Source organism: Lynx rufus, unplaced genomic scaffold, assembly GCF_022079265.1.
Source record: "Lynx rufus isolate CCGP_SWC_20201006 ecotype Redwood Valley unplaced genomic scaffold, mLynRuf1.p SCAF_17, whole genome shotgun sequence".
Classification (NCBI taxonomy): domain Eukaryota; kingdom Metazoa; phylum Chordata; class Mammalia; order Carnivora; family Felidae; genus Lynx; species Lynx rufus.
Window position 1 is genome coordinate 9,460,836 of NW_025814831.1, and position 18,016 is coordinate 9,478,851.

An 18,016-nucleotide genomic window follows, 5' to 3' on the forward strand; every position below is an offset into this window, starting at 1 on the left:
AGCGCGCCCCGCGGATGACAACAAATTCGACGCGCGGCGGCGGCGGCGGCGGTGGAGGAGGGTGCCTAAGTACCTGCCTCGGGCCCTGCCGCCTCCCCGCGTGTTCTCTTGCATCCCCTCTCTGTGCCGAGTAGGATCCTCCCGGAGGTGTCCCGGGCCCGGGGCGACGGGGGCTTCCCCGCGCCTGGTCCCTGCCGGGCCTAGCGCGAGCGACGCGGCTCCGGCGATGGGGTCGCCCTGAGGGACGCCCGGCGCCGAGCGGGCATGGAGGGGCCGTCCCGGGCTTAGGCCCCGCCGCGGACCGGGGACGCCGGCCGGGACCCGAGGCGCCGCCGCCGCGGCCTGGAGCCGGAGCCTGGGCCCCAGGGCCGGAGCCGCCGCCTGCAGTCCCCGCGGGCCCCGCGGCCAGCCCTCGTCATGCCTTGGCCGTTTTCGGAGTCCATCAAGAAGAGGGCCTGTCGGTACCTCCTGCAGAGGTACCTGGGCCACTTCCTTCAGGAGAAGCTGAGCCTGGAGCAGCTCAGCCTGGACCTGTACCAGGGCACCGGGTCCCTCGCCCAAGTCCCTTTGGACAAATGGGTAAGAGCGGCCGGCGGCCGGCCCGGAGGGTCTTGCTGCCCTCCTTGGGGCGGTTTGAACGCGTGTCACCCAGGATTGGTGACGGGCAGCCCCTCCCTGGGAATGGTTGGGATCCAAGTGGAGTGTGCCAGGGGCTCACAGAAACGTGTTCAAGTGTTTAGCCCGTTTCTAGCAAGTTTGCGTCCCCAAATCACGTGTTTCTGAAACTTAACAGACGTGATGGAGTCTCCACTGAGGGAAGCAGTTGCGTCAGTGGTTTTGGGGTCTTTGACGCTGGCCGCAACGGGTCCCTGGAAGGAGGCGACCCGCGCTGTCCCTGGGGTAGCAGGGGTCGCGGGGTTCTGTGGCAAACAAATCCTATTTCATGGGATGACACTCTGGAAAGCTGAAGGATGAGGGAGGACCTTTGAGGATGTCACAATTCGTATTCCTTTATTTATTCTGGGTGGGCTGTTTGAACCCCGCGGTCTGTTGGTACGGCGTTTGCTATCTGGAAGGCAAGTTAGGCGAAGGCCTCTTGCCGGTTTGCCTGGGTTTTTTTTTTTTTTTTGCCTGATGGTACGTCTACAGGGCCACCCTGCGAGTGGTTGTGTGGCCCGGGTGGTGCCGTTGAATTACGCCTATTTGCTTCACGTGACAGATCGCTAACAGGTGTTGCGAGAGCGCTGAAGCTGCGAGTTTCAGACCCTTTAAAAAACCTGTTGTCGGCTTGTCATCCCGAGGCTGTGAGTTGACTCCGTGTGTCTTACAGGTGCTTCACATATGGTTAAACTCCCCACGTGGAGATGTGCCTGCATTTGTATGTTCAGGGCATGGTAGTCTGCTTACATTGTATTCAGTCCGGAGTCGAACACGAATGGGACGGCTTTTCTCCTTCCCCAGCCCTTTACTTGCTGCGCTACAGTTTGCTGCTAGCATTTGAATCCTACGCAGGTGACATTTAGGAGAAAGGAACATAGGTGACTTTCCGGTGGTAGTTGTGCAAAACAAAAGGACCCCCCCCCCCCATAGAAGCTGTGTAAAAACAACAACAACAAATGTTTTTTTTTCCTTTTATATAAAAGTATTTTAATAGAGTAATGACTTCTTTAGCCACAGAAACCTGAAAAATTCAAATTACGGGTAACACCTTATTATGACCCTTCAATTAATTTGTACTAGTATGGATAAACATATAATTTTTTTCGGTGAGTAGATGACTTAACTAGGGAGAGTTCAAATGGTAGTGGAAAGAGCCCTGGTTTCAGTAGACCCAGCCCCACACCTGGCTAGATCAGGCTAGCCCAGGCTGCCAGTTAGCTAAGTGCCCGTGGACATGGTCATTCACCTGAATTTAGTAAACATTAACGGAGTATACATTCCATGCTATGCACTGTGTCAGGGTACAATATTGCTGTAATTCTTAGCAGAAGGTAGGGATTGTGATGGATATTTTTAAGTTTGGTGACCCATGAATCTATACTTTTGGTATAGATATGAGTAAGCTATCTTAAAGGAGGAGTATTGGACACTTATTTTATTAAAATTCTTTTAAATATTTAGTTTTGAGCAAGAGGGAGAGAGAGAGTGCAAGCACAAGTGGGGGAGGGGCAGAGAGAGATGGAGACACAGAATATGAAGCAGGCTTCAGACTCTGTGCTGTCAGCACAGGAGCCCCACGTGGGGCTCGAACTCACAAACAGTGAGATCATGACCTGAGCCTTAAGTCAGACGCTTAACTGACTGAGCCACCCAGGTGCCCTGGATTGGATATTTATTAATTCTTTTGTGGGTTGAATAACTGTATGAATTATTCTTTAATGACTTTTCACATTGATCTTATAAGATGGGTATTATTTCCATTTTAAAGTTGGAGTTAAATAATATGTTACACAGCTAGCAAGTGGTACCATGAGAATTCAAACCTAAATCTTAAGCCCCTATTTCTTCACTAATCACATGGCTTCAAGCCAGGGAAAGAGCCGTTAATGTTTATTGAGCATCTGTTTATTTCAGACACTGTGCTAGGCACTTTATTTGTGTAGTTTTAATCTTCATGGGAAGTCAGAGATGGTGGTATTTGAATTTACAGTTTGACTTCAGGATTGTTGACAAAATGATTTATGGCTAGACTTGATCTGAAGATTATGGTTCTGTTCCTTGAAGGGGAAGAATTTGTCAAAGCATCCAGTAAACATGTGATGTTGTCGATTTATTTATTATAGTGTGCTGTGTATGAACTAGGATAAATTTTGATGTGACACTTAAATAATAACTCTTCACGGGGCGCCTGGGTGGCGCAGTCGGTTAAGCGTCCGACTTCAGCCAGGTCACGATCTCGCGGTCTGTGAGTTCGAGCCCCGCGTCAGGCTCTGGGCTGATGGCTCAGAGCCTGGAGCCTGTTTCCGATTCTGTGTCTCCCTCTCTCTCTGCCCCTCCCCCGTTCATGCTCTGTCTCTCTCTGTCCCAAAAATAAATAAACGTTGAAAAAAAAAAAATAATAATAACTCTTCAAAGTTCTGATTCCAAATTCAGTTGCTTTTGGCTTTTGATTTTAATGACTTTGTCTCTGAAAAAATAAAAGATGCCTCACGAAGATTTATAGGTTCAAATGGAAGAATCATGTCATTAGTGACATTAGTAATGTTTTAATTCTCCGCCATCAATTATGCACAGAGTTGTGTTGCAGTGGGCTGTGACATTCCTTTCTTCCTTGATCTCAGTTTTTCTTGATAATTGATTGAAGTTGTTGCATTTATATATATGTACATACACATATATGCACATATATATACACACACATATATAAATTAACTTTAAAAGCTATTTTATTGGGGCGCCTGGGGGGGTGCTCAGTGGGTTAAGCATCTGACTTCAGCTCAGGCCTTAATCTCACGGTTCATGAATTCGAGCCCTGCGTGGGGCTCTGTGCTGACAGCTCGGAGTCTGGAGCCTGCTTTGGATTCTGTATCTCCCTCGCTCTCTGCCCCTCCCCTGCTCACGTTCCATTTCTCTTTCTCTCATAAAGAAATATTAAAAAAATTTTTTTTAACCTATTTTGTTTATTTTAAAAATTTGTTTTTTTTTTAACGTTTATTCACCTTTGAGAGACAGAGAATGAGCAGGGATGGGACAGAGAGAGAGAGAGAGACACAGAATCCGAAGTAGGCTCCAGGCTCTGAGCTGTCAGCACAGAGCCTGATGCAGGGCTTGAACCCATGAACTGCAAGATCATGACCTGAGCCAAAACCGGACACTTAACTGACTGAGCCACCCAGGTGCCCCTAAAATTTTTTTTTTTTATTTAAGTAGACTCCACACCCAGCATGGAGCCCAATGCGGAGCTCAAACTCACGTTCCCAAGATCAGTTATTTTCTCATTATTAAAGCGATACCTTGGGGCACCTGGCTAGCTCAGTCCGAGGAGCATGTGACTCTTGATCGAGTGGTTGTGACTCTTGATCGAGTGATTGTGACTCTGAGCCCCACGTTGGGTGTAGAGATTACTTAAAAATAAAGTCTCTAAAAAAAAAATGTCTTTACTTTGCAAATATAAAGCGTGTTTTGTTTTTTGGAATATACCTGCTAGGTAGCATATACTGCTGATAGCCATGGGTCATCTCATAAATGATTACTCTATTTGGAACCCTTTCTGTAGAAGAAAACTGCTTATCTTTAATTTCAACTCTTCAATAATTGGCCATAAGAAAACCAGGAAATCAGAAAGTTATTGTCATGTTCTCTTTCAAAGGATTCTGTGTTTAGGTCTGTTTTTATTATGTAGAACATATGCCCAAATAAGTTTCAGGATGCTGACATGGAATGAATATCCAGGTGAGGGCGCCACTCTTGGCTTTTCCCCATTGTGGGACTACTGATCTTCCCTTTGTGCCATTCGGATGCCTGGCCTGAGTGAGCGTGCCAGTGCCCGTTTGTGTATTAACTAGTGGTACAACTTTTAAATCTAAAACTTTGAGAAATTGCATATGGAATGCCTAATTTTCTTCTAACATACCTATAGATCAACTCATACTCTCTGGTATTCATACACCCCATTTGGGAGATCATGACCTTAGAAGGGCTTGAAGTGGGAGGGAGAAATAGAAGCAGGAGGTTTGGATCTATTCCACAACTGTAATGTGCTCCTAAGTTCATGAGTTCCCCAAGGAGGTGTTTGGAAATGTAAAATGTTGAAAGAAGGAAATTCTACTTGGGGAGGAGTTTGGGATTTGATGACTCATTCTTTTCCAACTCTTTAAGACTGACTTTATTGGGGCACCTGGGTGGCTCAGTTGGTTGAGTGTCCGACTTTGGTTCAGGTCATGATCTCATGGTTCGTGAGTTTGAGCCCCGTGTCGGGCTCTGTGCTGACAGCTTCTAGCCTGGAGCCTGCTTCCGATTCTGTGTCTCCCTCACTCTCTGCCCCTCCCCCACTCTCACCCTCTCAAAAATAAACATTAAAAATAAAAAAAACCCTGACTTTCTTCTTCTTTTTTTTTAATGTTTGTTTATTTTGAGAGAGTACTTGGGTGGGAGAGGGGCAGAGAGAATACCAAGCAGGTTCTGGTTTGGGGCTTGATCCCATGAACTGTGAGATTATGACCTGAACCGAAATCAAGAGTCAGACACCCAACTGACTGATCCACCCAGGTGCCTTATTTATTTATTTATTCATATACGTATACATATATATATATATACACATATATATATATAATTTTTTTTAATAGAGAGAGTGAGAGGGAGAAGGAGAGAGAGCATGAGCAGGGGAGGGGCAGAGAGAGAGGGAAACACAGAATGTCAAGCAGGCTCCAGGCTCTGAGCTGTCAGCACAGAGCCGGATGCTGGGCTCGAACTCACAGAATGTGAGATCATGACCTGAGCCAAAGTCGGACAACGGTTAACCAACTGAGCCACCCAGGCGCCCCATATTTTTTTTAATTAAAGTGTTTTCATCAGTTGGTTCGTTACACTTCTGGAGTTCTTAGCATGTGCCACTATGAGGAGCTGGGGGTGGAGCAGTGAACTAGATAAAGACCCTTTCCTCACAGAAGTTCAGTATGTCCTGGAGGGTAGACATTAAGACTTTGAAGCCTTTGAATTTCAACCTAATAATCTTTGTTTTGCTTTCCTACTTATACTGGTATAAAGAATAAAATTAATCTTCAGTTCAAGCAATATTGGTTACTAATTCTTTGCCAGATGGTCCAGTAGACCAGTGTTACCTTCCCTTTATCTATATGCATGAAACTCATTGATAACTAAAAGCTAAATGGCCTTTAAGATAAGAGAAACTCTAAGGTAATCTATAAGACACTTGCTTAGCATTTCAGGTCTCTGCTTTTAGGTCAAGAATTATTCAGTCTCAAGGATATACTTCTATGGGCTGATGAGGAAAATATTTCCTGAGTAGATAGCCTACCTGGCCAAATTGATTCCGTTATCTAAGAATTTTGTCCTAGTTGTATACTGTAGTAGACCTTGGAGTTGCATAGAATGAGTGAATTTCTAAGTACCTTATGATATTAGATATAGAGGATTTTGCCCAAGTGCATCTAAGACTGTAGAAGTGTGATCTATTTAAAACATCTTATTTTTAGGGATATTATTTTGTACCTTAGTGGCACTGTTTAAATTCTTGAACTGTTTACTCTCTCTAGAACTATTTCCTTAACCAGATTTCTTTTAATACCATTCTTCAGTGCGGTAATAAAACATCCTGTTCTATTTAAAACAAAATCGAGACAAATGAAAACTTAGTGTTTATTGGGAAGAGAATTCTATCAAAATCGATTTCCTAGATAGTTGTCTAATGTTGACAGATGCCCATGTTACAGGGGCTGTCATTGCCTGTATACAGTTTAAAACATTTTGGTATATTTTAAGTTGTTTACTTTTATTATATAGCTTACATGCTAATTGTGAAAAATTCAAATGGGAAAGAAAGATGAAATATACATATGTATGTAAAATATATTAAGTATGAACAGCCCTTAATCTCATCTCTCCCAGAGATAACAATATGGTACGCAAATTTCAAACTTTTAATTATGGAAATAACCCATGAAATAAGCCATTCTGAACTTTTTTTGGTCTTATATGATGGGCCGCTTTAGAGTCACACATTCTAAATTTTTCTCTTAGAATTGTTATGAATATATGAAAAACATGAGTAGAGGTATGAATCTTGAATGACCATCGCTTCCTGCACTAGTTTATTGGTTTAATAGGAAATAGTAGAGAAGGTTGTGTTCCTCCTTCCCACCCTGTCCCTGTAGGGGTGAGGAGCAAATGGGAGAGGAAAGAAAATTGAAATTGGGGGGAGAATAAGTTTTAACACTGATTTTAAGGGAACTTTGGAGCATCTAGACAGAGATGCTCAGCAGGCGGTGGGAGCTGTGTGTTGTTAACCTTAAAAATAAAACTGCCAGTTACTTTACCAACAAAAATTGTTTCTGTTTTTGTTTTTTTTTATAGCAGAGAATTGCAATCTGGGACAAGTAAGCTACATTAAAACCCTAGGCAAGTCTGGAGAACAAAGGAGGAGTAAGCTGTTTTACAGAGGAAAGAGGGAAGTTGGGAGGGCCTTTATAAACCAGAAGTCCATTGGAGTAAACTGGAAGTTCAAGGTGGAGTGGCCCTTCTTTGGCTGAGCTGTGAAGTCTCTTCCTGGCTGGGCTGTTGTGGGGGCGGGGAAAGGAGGAAAATTTCCTACCTCCTGTTGGGACAGGACTTAGTAGCTCAGGCAGAATGGACCTGGAAGGTAGGTCTCTTCTTGTTGGGTCTGCAGCTGACCACCAGCAGTAGGGACGTGAGAACTCTCCCTGCTGGCCTCCCGGCTCCATTTTAAACGAGGTTTCCTTTTATTTCTTTTCACAATATGGATAGTAGGGAGCTGAGGAAGAGCCGGGGCCAAAGATTTGGACATTATCAGAGTATCAGTAGTGACTAAAACAGCACACAAGGTGTGTGGTTAGTCTGTAGACTAGACTGAGAAACCAAAAAGGCTGAAGATGAAACTTAGGCGAATACCGACATTGAGTGGTGAAGGGTTGGAGAGAAGAGTGAGAGGAAGCATGAAGAGTGGTGAAGAAGCGAAGTAAAGTTAGAATCCCAAAAAGGGAAGTGCCATAGGAGTTAGAGCTGAGAACTCACGGGGAGGGGAGGACTGCGTATTGTTCATTGTTGTTGGCAGTTCTTTCTGGCAGAGTTAAGAGCGGTGTCACAGGAGCTGAGGGTTAGAAGGCAGGTAGTAGTTGGTGGTGAGGAAATGGCTGCCTTGGCTACCCAGAGAGGATGACTAGAGGGCACAGGGAGTCAAGGTGGGGGATTTTATTCTGCTTCTGAAGATAATAGCGACCGTTTATTAAGCACCTTCCATCTCTGTATACTGTAGTGGGTGCTTTTATGTAGGTTTTCTTGCTCTAAGTTGGGTGCAACCAATTTCCATTTTACCATGAGGTTAAGTAACTTACTCAGGTTTAGGATTAGCAGTGCGGCGAGATTTTAAACCTAAGTCTTTCCAACTCCTATGTGCTTTTTGTACATCACACTGGTTCAAAAGATTCAAGAAAGCAGAGCTTCTAAAAACACTAGCAGCACTGGGTTCACCTGGGAACTTTGGTAACATGCAGACTTGTGGCCCCTTGCCTATAGATTCTTGTTCTAAAAACCCAAGAATCTGCATTTTTAGGAAGCATCCTTCCGGAGTCTGACACCTATTGTCCTTGACTGAAATTTGAAAAACTGGTACAAAGGGATTGAGAAGTTTTCTATCATAGAAAGTTTGTTCTATAAGCCAGCTCCTAAGCCCATGTGCTGTTTTTTTGAGACTTACTGATGTTACTACATCGTTTTGATTTGCCTCTTACATATTTTCACAATGGAAAATTTTGTATTTCTTTTTTATAGTTTCTGGAGTGATTAATTGAAGAGCTTTTGAAAGTTAACTTTTCTGATCTCAGTTGCCATATCTGGAAAACGGGCACAAAAATACCTAGTTCAGAGGGCTATTGTGATGAGTTAATGCAATAACGTGGGTATGAGATAGTATAGTGCGGTATCCTGTATGTAATAAGTGCTAATCAAGTGTTAATTGGTCCAAGTTGGGTCTTGCTAATTTTTATGCTCTATTTTATCTCTGAATTCTGATGCCTTGGTTTAAACTAATAAGGATATATTTCCTAGTCTTATGGTATTAAAGAAAAACATAACTTGATGTTTTTCTGTCTGCATACTGTCAAACACCTTGGAATCCCTAAGAGTGCTCATCATTGTGCTAGGTAGGCACTGTGGAAGATAAAGAACAATAGTCAACATTTATAAGGTGTGTACTTGGTATCAGGAACTGTGTTGGTAGCTTTCCATGTTATTACCTCATTTGTGCTCACAATAAGTGTATGAAATAGATACTATCCCATTTTATGGATGAGGAAATTGAGATTCAAGAACTTGTCCAAGACCACCCAACTAGTAAGTGATTGAGCTAGGACCAGAACACATGCTCTTTTAAAAGAGTGTCCTTCAAACATTTGCCCAATTTTCTCTTAAAATTTTTGAAAATTTACCATATTCCTTGTGCATTTTAAAACTGACCTAACAGTTTGAGTCCCCTGGGTGGCTTATCGGTTAATCGTCTGACGTCGGCTCAGGTCACAATCCCATGGCTCGAGAGTTCAAGCCCTGCGTCGGGCTCTGTGCTGACAGCTTTGAGCCTGGAGGCTGCTTTGGATTCTGTGTCTCCCTCCCTCCCCTCCCCCGCTTGCACTCTGTCCCTCTCTAAAGTAAACATTAAAAAAAAATTAAAATTGACTTAATGGTTATGCGTCTGACTTTTGATTTTTGGCTTAGGTCATGATCTCATGGTCCTGAGGTCGAACCCCATGTTGGGCTCTGTTTTGACAGCACGGATTCTCTCTCTCCACTCCGTGTGTGTGTGTGTGTGTGTGTGTGTGTGTGTGTGTGTGTGTGTGTGCGCGCGCGCGCGCGCGCTCTCAAATATTAAAGTAAAATTGACTTAAAAGGTTTTCATTATAAATTTTGATTAAAACAAAAAAGCAATTCACCCAAGAACATTTGAAAATCTAATTGGCTTTTTTAATCAATACATGAATCAGTCAGCACCACACCTAGCTTGTATGGGGAGTTCCAAAGTTGTGCAAAAGGTAAGGTTTTTATAGGAAGGAGGGAGGAGGTTGGGGCAAGAAGTTATTAGCAAAAGAAAAGATTGTTTCAGGCCAGAACTTCTTTCCCTAGGGGAGAAGAAGGGAGAGTCTTAGGTGGATTACCTCATCTTCCTCTAGGGGAGAGGATTACCTCCTTGGTGCCAACCAGAAAATCCAGATTGATTGGCTTAAAATTTCACTCTTGGAGGGGTTGAAACTGCAATTAAGTCTTGATTTGCTGTCCTGGTGGGCGAGTGACGCCACCTTGGCCTTTCGTTTTCTTAACAGCTTAAATAGTTGTAGAGAGTAATCCTGTGTTGTAAATATTGATATAAAAAATATTTTTTTTCACCCAGTAGGATCTAAATATCTACCATTATGCATTTGAAAATGGTTGAAGAAGCTCTTCATTAATAGTTGGAAATTTAACATTGTATTTTTTCCCATTGAACTCTTATGTTCATCTTCTGCAAAATTTTATCATGACATGTATTTTATGCTTCAGTCTTTTATTGATCATGCTGTAATTTCTCTACAGTAAAAACATGTAACTAAACTGAAAGAGATCATATTTTAAAACTTGCTATCAAGCTTTCTTTTGCATTAAGTAAATATTTCCTTATTCCTGTTTTTTAAATATTTATTTTTGAGAGGGAGAGAGAGACAGAGACAGAGACAGAGAGACAGAGATAAACCGTGAGAGGAGGAGGGCCAGAGAGAGAGAGGGAGACGCAGAATCTGAAGCAGGCTCCAGGCTCTTAGCTGTCAGCACAGAGCCCAGTGTGGGGCTCTAACTCACAACTCGGAACAACATGACCTGAGCTGAAGTCAGATGCCTAACCGACTGAGCCATCTAGGTGCCCCTCCTTATTCCTTTTAAATTCCTTTTAATTCCCATTTTAATTCCTTTAATGATTTCTTCACTTTCTGTTTTTTGAGTTTTATAGTGGTCTTCTTAGTAGTTCTCTAGGCCTTACCATATTAATCTTATCAGTATTTCCTTCAGGTAATCGTTAGGCTTTAAGTGTTAAGATTTTTCCTCTGGATTGTGTTGTTATAAGTGTGCAGTTGATCAAAACGATATGAATATGTTTGAAATATTAAACTTAAAAATTTCTCTTGGAAATACCTTTCTTAATGATGTGGCTAGGTGGTTTTCCCCCTCTTCCCTGATTAGCTCATGTATCTATAGATGAATATACTTAACTAGAATTTGATAGGGCTCATTATAAATTTCATTCCAAGTTTTTGAAATAGTTACAAGCTTGACAAATGCTGATGTCATAAAGAAATAGATGAGACTAGGGGCGCCTGGGTGGCGCAGTCGGTTAAGCGTCCGACTTCAGCCAGGTCACGATCTCGCGGTCCGTGAGTTCGAGCCCCGCGTCAGGCTCTGGGCTGATGGCTCAGAGCCTGGAGCCTGTTTCCGATTCTGTGTCTCCCTCTCTCTCTGCCCCTCCCCCATTCATGCTCTGTCTCTCTCTGTCCCAAAAATAAATAAACGTTGAAAAAAAAATTTTTTTAAAAAAAGAAATAGATGAGACTTGAAGGGATTTTGCAGTAGCAACATCGCTTAGTTCTTTGAGTGCCATACCAAAAATATGTATAAGATAGGGAAACAATAGCAAACTTAATGCTGGTCCTGCCTGGAGATTTTTATACCCTGGGCGGTGCACGAAGGATGATTCAGGAAGGGAAAAGGTAGGCCTTTTTGGCTAAGTCGGGGCAGGGAGATTGTACAAGGGAATACAGGAGAGGCGATCCAACATGGTGCCACCGTTAAGTACTCTTCTCAGGAAGATCGATCAGCTTTAGAACAGAATATATTTGGAATGTGAGCACCTGGATGTGTTTACCTTAAAACAATCCATGCCCAAGTACTCTTCAGAAAGTCTGTAAGATTACACAAACACCAGCATGGAGAAAGCCTTTTAAAGTGGTAACCTCCAATGACAAAACACGAGCCAGTCCAAATCTCAACATTCAGTGTTAGGTTAGTAACAAAGAAGTATGACACTGTGGTTACCATGGCACGCAGGAAGTACCACACGTATAAACTGGCATTTAGTGAACGTGTGTTATTTTAATTTAATTTAAAAAGTACATTATCAAGAAATACATTTAATTATTCTGTTACTTATATTTACATCCATCCTGTCTTCCTTCTGTTGTAATCTGGTTTGCCTTACCACGCTATTGAAATTGCTCTCACTGGGATCACCAGTGGCCTAAATATCACAGAATCCGGTGGACATTTAAAAATGTTTGGCCTCTTGTTACCTTTTGTTGCCCGGGACCCCTCTTTTTATAGTGGTCTTTCCGTGATTTTCTGGGAATGTAAGACTTGATTTTCCTTCTTCTCTGTTTGCTTTTTTCTAGTTTGCAGGTGCCTCTTTCATAAAATAATTCTTAGTTCTTAAATGTTGGGGTGCTTATCAGGATTCTGTTGTAGGCCTCTTATCATCTAACTCTACCTAAGTTTCCAAAGGCCCTCTCTCATCACCCTAGAGCCTCAGCCCAGATGGCTCCCCTGATATCGAGACCAGAATAGCCAGCTGCCTCTGACGTCTCCACCTAGATGTCTGCTCTTGGGAACCGAACTTCTCCGCTTCCTCTAACCTGCTTCTCCAGGTTTTTTCAATGTCAATAGCACTGTCTAACCAGTTGCCCGGGTCAGCACCCCGGGAGTCATCCTTCAGTCCTTTTTTTTTTTTATTTCTCATGATGCCAATCCTACTTCCTAATAAATATACTACAAAAATCTGTCCACTTCTTTTTTTTTTTTTAATTTTTTTTTTCAACGTTTATTTATTTTTGGGACAGAGAGAGACAGAGCATGAACGGGGGAGGGGCAGAGAGAGAGGGAGACACAGAATCAGAAACAGGCTCCAGGCTCTGAGCCATCAGCCCAGAGCCCGACGCGGGGCTCGAACTCACGGACCGCGAGATCGTGACCTGGCTGAAGTCGGACGCTTAACCGACTGCGCCACCCAGGCGCCCCAAAACCTGTCCACTTCTAACCACCCTCAGTGTCACTGTCCTCGCCAAACCAATTTCCCTGGCTTCTCTTACTCATAACAACCTTTCTGCCTGAATTTTGCTTTCCTCCAATACATGCTTGGTGTGGTGGCTGAAGTGGTTCGCTAAAAGTTCCAATCTCATCTTGGTCCCCTGCTTGAAATCTTTCAATGGCTTCACTCTGCTCTTGAGATAAATGTCAGACTCCTGAACATGAATTACAAGGCTGTTTGGACTCCCTCTCCCTTATCTATGTAGCTTTATCTTTGGCTCCTCACCCTAGCACACTGCACTAGAGTCTAGAGTAACTTTTCCTTTTCAAAAAGTCTTGCGTCTCTGACCTCTGCTTTCTCTGAATCCTTGCACACGCCGTAGTCTGTGTGGACCCCTTTGGTTAACTCCTCAGCCTTCTCTGGTCTCACTTTGCAATAGTACTTCCTCTGGTGCCAGGTTGGGTTCTATTATATGCTCAAATACTACAGTGTATTTCCTCTTTCATGTAGCTCATCACATCTTAATTATGTGCGTCTTCCATGGTAAGCTATTTAGTAAATTTCGTGAGGATGGGGAGTCTTTATCTTGGACTCTGCTTTCTTTTTCTTTCATTTTTTTAAAAATAGTTTTTAAATTTTATTTTTGAGCGAGCGAGCACGAGCAGGGGAGGGGCAGAGAGAGAGGGAGACGCAGAATCTGAAGCAGACTCCAGGCTCTGAGCTGTCAGCACATAGCCTGATGTGGGGATCGAACTCATGAGCCATGAGATCATAACCTCAGCCACAGTTGGACGCTTAATCGACTGAACCACCCAGGTGCCCCCTCGACTCTGCTTTCTTAATCCCTAGTGTCTGACACCTATATGAGCATATTCAGCATCTTTGAGTAAGTTACCAATTTGGAATTCTTGTCCCTGTGATTTCAAAATGTACATGTTTTTTCTCTTTAGTGTCTCAATGAGATCCTGGAGTCGGCAGATGCGCCTTTAGAAGTCACTGAAGGATTCATACAGTCCATTTCTCTGTCAGTTCCATGGGGCTCCTTGCTACAGGATAATTGTGCACTGGAAGTGAAAGGGCTAGAAATGGTCTTCCGGCCTAGACCTCGCCTAGGTACGTGTGTTGTGTTTGTTTGATTTGTTTCTATTTGTATTCCTCAGAGATTGGGAAAGTAACCTAATTGTATTAAATTCAGTATTTATTACTTAGCATTGTATTTGTGAGCTTTTCAGTAGATAAAAATATTAGGACTTGGGGGTGTGTGATTTTTACCTTTAGGATTACTTCTCGCCCTGCAGGAACTTTGGTATAATGATGATTTGGTTTAATTATTTGTTACTGATTATCTAAAGTGACTCGTGTTTTAAAGATTCGGAGTATTGTGCCAGAAAGAAAGGAATTGCTTAAAGATTGATGGAGAAATGTTAAAAGGACACAGGATTGGGCTTTAGGGGCTCTCATTGGCCAAATCTGGGAATACTTGAGTAAACAAAGAATAATGGCAATAATGGGTTATAGCACACTAAATTAAAACAAAATTTCTCTTTAAGTTTATATTGTTATAAATAAGTAATCAGTATGTAAGAGAGTCAGGAAGAAGGGAAAGGTCTTTATTGCACTAGGGTGCCTAGTTCATAGAGTAGAAAAAGATGATAGACCATAACCATGTTTTTGGCCACCATGGCAAAAAAAAAAAAAAACCAAAATACGAAAAAACACTTGATACAGGTGATAATCATCAATGAATTCTAACATCGTTTGGTGAAAGTTGTTGAGGAGCTTTATATTTAGATGGTATCAGCATACCTCCTATCGATTACATATTATTTACAAAGAGAAAAATGTTTCTTTCACAATGAAAGAAATTGACAGTCATCACAACAACCTAGTGATCAAACTTAATCTCGTTGATAGTGGATCAAACCGACATCATGTGTGTCCTGATGTGATGGCTGAGGAGGACACATCATATATGTACCGTTCCTGTTAAAAGTGCTTAATCTGAATCAGATTATAAGGAAGAAGGCAGACAAATCCAAAATAAGGAAATTCTACAGACTCACTGGTTGGTAGTCTTTAGAAGTATCCGTATCACGAAAGACAAGAAAGGTGGAGGAATTGTTCCAGATTAAAAAGACTAAGACACAAATAACTGCAATAGTTAATCCTGTGTTTTTGCTTTTGCTACGAAGGATGTTACTGAGACAGCTAGGGAAATTTGGGTGTGGCCTGTAAGGAAGATAATGTTTTGCCAGGGTTATGTTTCTTGGGAGTGTTATCCTTACTGAGCTTTTGCTGGGGAATGTTCATTGTATTCTTAGGAGTTGTATGCTCAAGTATTTAGGAGTGAGTGTTAGGATGCCTGAGGTTTACCTTCAGATAGTTCAGCAAAAGGATGAGAGTTTGTGTGTATTTGTGTGCGTGTGACACATTCATGATGAGTCTAAGTGAAGGCTGTGTGGGTGTTCATGGTACCATTCTTTCACCTCTTTCTTAGGATTGAAAATTTTCAAAAGAAAACTTGGGGAGGGAAAAGTTTTAAAGTGGTAGTAAGTCATTATTTACAAGTACGTGTGTGTGGTATAGCTTTAATTACATGCGTGATGTTTTCCGACGTATCCAACGTGTATAGTGCTTCTTAGATGCCACATACTGTTCTAAATGCTGTACAAATATTATTTTATAATAGCTCTTTGAAATAGATATTTTTTATTATCTCCATTTTACAGAACAGGGAATTGAAGCAGAGGTAGATTCCAGACTTGTCCAAGGTCACGGCTAGTTAAGTGGGAAGATGGGATCTGAACCCAGGCAACCTAGTTGTGGAGTCCCTGTTCTGAACCACCATGTGATGTTGTAGCTTAGGATTTTCTACTTCGGAGTGTGTGTGTGGCGTATGTGTATTTTCTAAACCAATAGAGTCGTGACGTGAATCATCTTAAATTCTGAATTTAAATTCTTTCAGTGGCAAGTGATGTTTACCAAGATATACCTGGCGGATTATAAGCCCAAGTGCTGTCCGGAACACCAAAGTTTAAAGTGTACTTCCTGGAATCAGTGGCACCTGTAGTTTGAAAATTGGTAGTCTGTGCATGGAAGTCCTCCTTGATAATGGCATTTAATTAACAGTAATATTTTTTTAACCATGATGACTAGATATAATAGTACTTTCCCTGTGGAAAGTCAAATATTCTCCCTTACTTTAAAAATATTCCATGAGAAGGGCTTTTAAATTCCATTTTTGGAAGGCAAGAATTCTAGTGATCTCTGTCACTTTGTTTTGGATAACGTAAGAGAGTATGGTGCAGCTCTCTGATGAGGAAAGATCTAGAAAGGATTTTTCCCAGTTCATCTATCCCTCCAAGGATGCTTTTCTATCTTGTCTACATTTCTACTCCCCTTCCAGAGCCTCGGCCGAGTACCAGCTCTGCCAGATTTCCTGTTACATTCTGTCAGTGAGAAGAATTAACCTCTCGATTCAGCTGTGTTTTCTGTTGACACTGCATAGTTGCTTACTAATTCATCTTAACCGCAACATATTTCTTCTATTGTAGGCTCTGGGAGGGCAGAATTAATATTTTTTGGATCCCTTACAGCAGGGTCAGCTAACTCTGGCCTGTAGGCCAAATTTGGTCTGTCTTATTTTTGTAAATTGGTGTAGGAACACTACCATACTCATTCATTTATTCTCTCTGCTGCTTTTGCACCAGAGTGAGAGAGTTGAGTCATCATGGTAGAGACCCAAGGACCCACAAAACCTGAAATCTGTACCGTCTGACCCTTGCCAAAGAAGTTTGCTGACCTCTATTCTATAGACTTTTAAACAGTACCATGCATGCATTAAATACTTGTTGAACGAATTCGCGAATTAACATTTGGCAGATGTGTATCATTTAATGAGAACACAAGTCTCTGGACATGTGTTCTGTGATCTTTTATTTTTTCTTCCCAGTTATTATAAGGTGGTGGTTGAATCTCTTGCAAGAGTGATTTCTAGAGTATTCTATGCCTAGGGAACATCATGATGCTAAATATCTCTTAGAGGATTAAGAATTCACTTATTTCAAATGTGGCATTTTACGAAATGGCTTTGTTGGAACTATGAGAAGTTATTTAGAATTCATCTATATTTTTTGCAGCAACTGGTTCTGAGCCTATGTATTGGTCAAGTTTCATGACCAGCAGTATGCAGTTGGCAAAAGAATGTCTTAGCCAGAAATTAACGGATGAACAAGGAGAAGGATCCCAGCCTTTTGAAGGACTTGAAAAGTTTGCTGAAACCATTGAAACAGGTTTGGCATTATTGAATATTTTCAAAAATTTTAGATTTTTGTTTTGTTTTTAGTATATTAGTACCTTTTATTTAGTAAGTCTCACATAAGGTAAATCCGTTGGAGTGATTTGTTTTTAAACAGAAATACTGTTCTCACTTCAAAACTTTAGAATTGAGGTTATTTTAAATATTGTATCTGATTTAATTTCATGTTCTTTGTGTCCTAGTTTCTCCTGTTTATTTTATTGTGCTTGTGTAAGGGATTTTAATTCAATGGAGAGTGTTAGCTGTACCCAAGTGTCTGCTGAGATATGACATAGTAGGTGCTCAGTAAGACAAAATATTTATTACCAAACTTAAGGTTTGGGGATCTTTAAGGAAAGACAACTTTTTTGTTTTGTATTCCTTTCATTAGAAGTTTTTATTGAGTATACATATGGTCTCATGTTGACGGTGACCTGTTTACTCTAGTGCTAAGAAGAGTAAAAGTCACTTTTATAGACACTGTCTTGAGAATCGAACACGTGCCAGAAAATTCCAAAACTGGAACTGCACTTGAAATTCGAATAGAAAGGTAAGACTTCTTATCTCTGAGAATAAATGACCCTATTCTTTTCTTTTATAAATGGTAAGATCTAAGTCTCGCATTAGATTTTATGATGCTTTTAGAGATTAGAGGTGATGCTGTTAATACATGGTATGATTTCACAGTAAAGCACTGCTCTCCAAGATATGTTCTAATCCCATTATTGAAAACTTCAAATGCCAGTTGGGGTATAATTTGTATATAATACTGAATTCAAAGCAAATGGTTCTCTTTTTAGTTAGTATCAAATAAAAATCATGAATAGTTGAGCGCTGCTGAATTTAAGGCACTCCTGGTGGAGTTTTTTCATGTGAGCGATGTGTTGTTTTGGTATGTCTCATTAGTATGAGGGGCTTTTTTGCTTTCCTTTGCTTGGTCTAAGTGCTGCTTTGCATGAAAAAGCTGCTGCTGTTTTCTTTGAGGA

At 41.6% G+C, this 18,016-nt stretch overlaps 1 protein-coding gene across 5 annotated transcripts in view; it reads left to right on the forward strand.

Moving 5' to 3' along the window:
- Positions 1-27: 27 nt before the first annotated feature.
- Positions 28-18,016, forward strand: part of ATG2B (autophagy related 2B) — a 74,275-nt gene continuing 56,286 nt past the window's right edge. For all 5 annotated transcript variants that reach the window (XM_047080149.1, XM_047080150.1, XM_047080152.1 and 2 more), the window contains exons 1-4: positions 28-579; positions 13,684-13,846; positions 16,873-17,025; positions 17,478-17,580. In XM_047080149.1, coding sequence (XP_046936105.1) covers positions 418-579; positions 13,684-13,846; positions 16,873-17,025; positions 17,478-17,580 — 581 coding nt within the window. In that variant the 5' untranslated portion in view covers positions 28-417. The remainder of the gene's footprint in view (positions 580-13,683; positions 13,847-16,872; positions 17,026-17,477; positions 17,581-18,016) is intronic.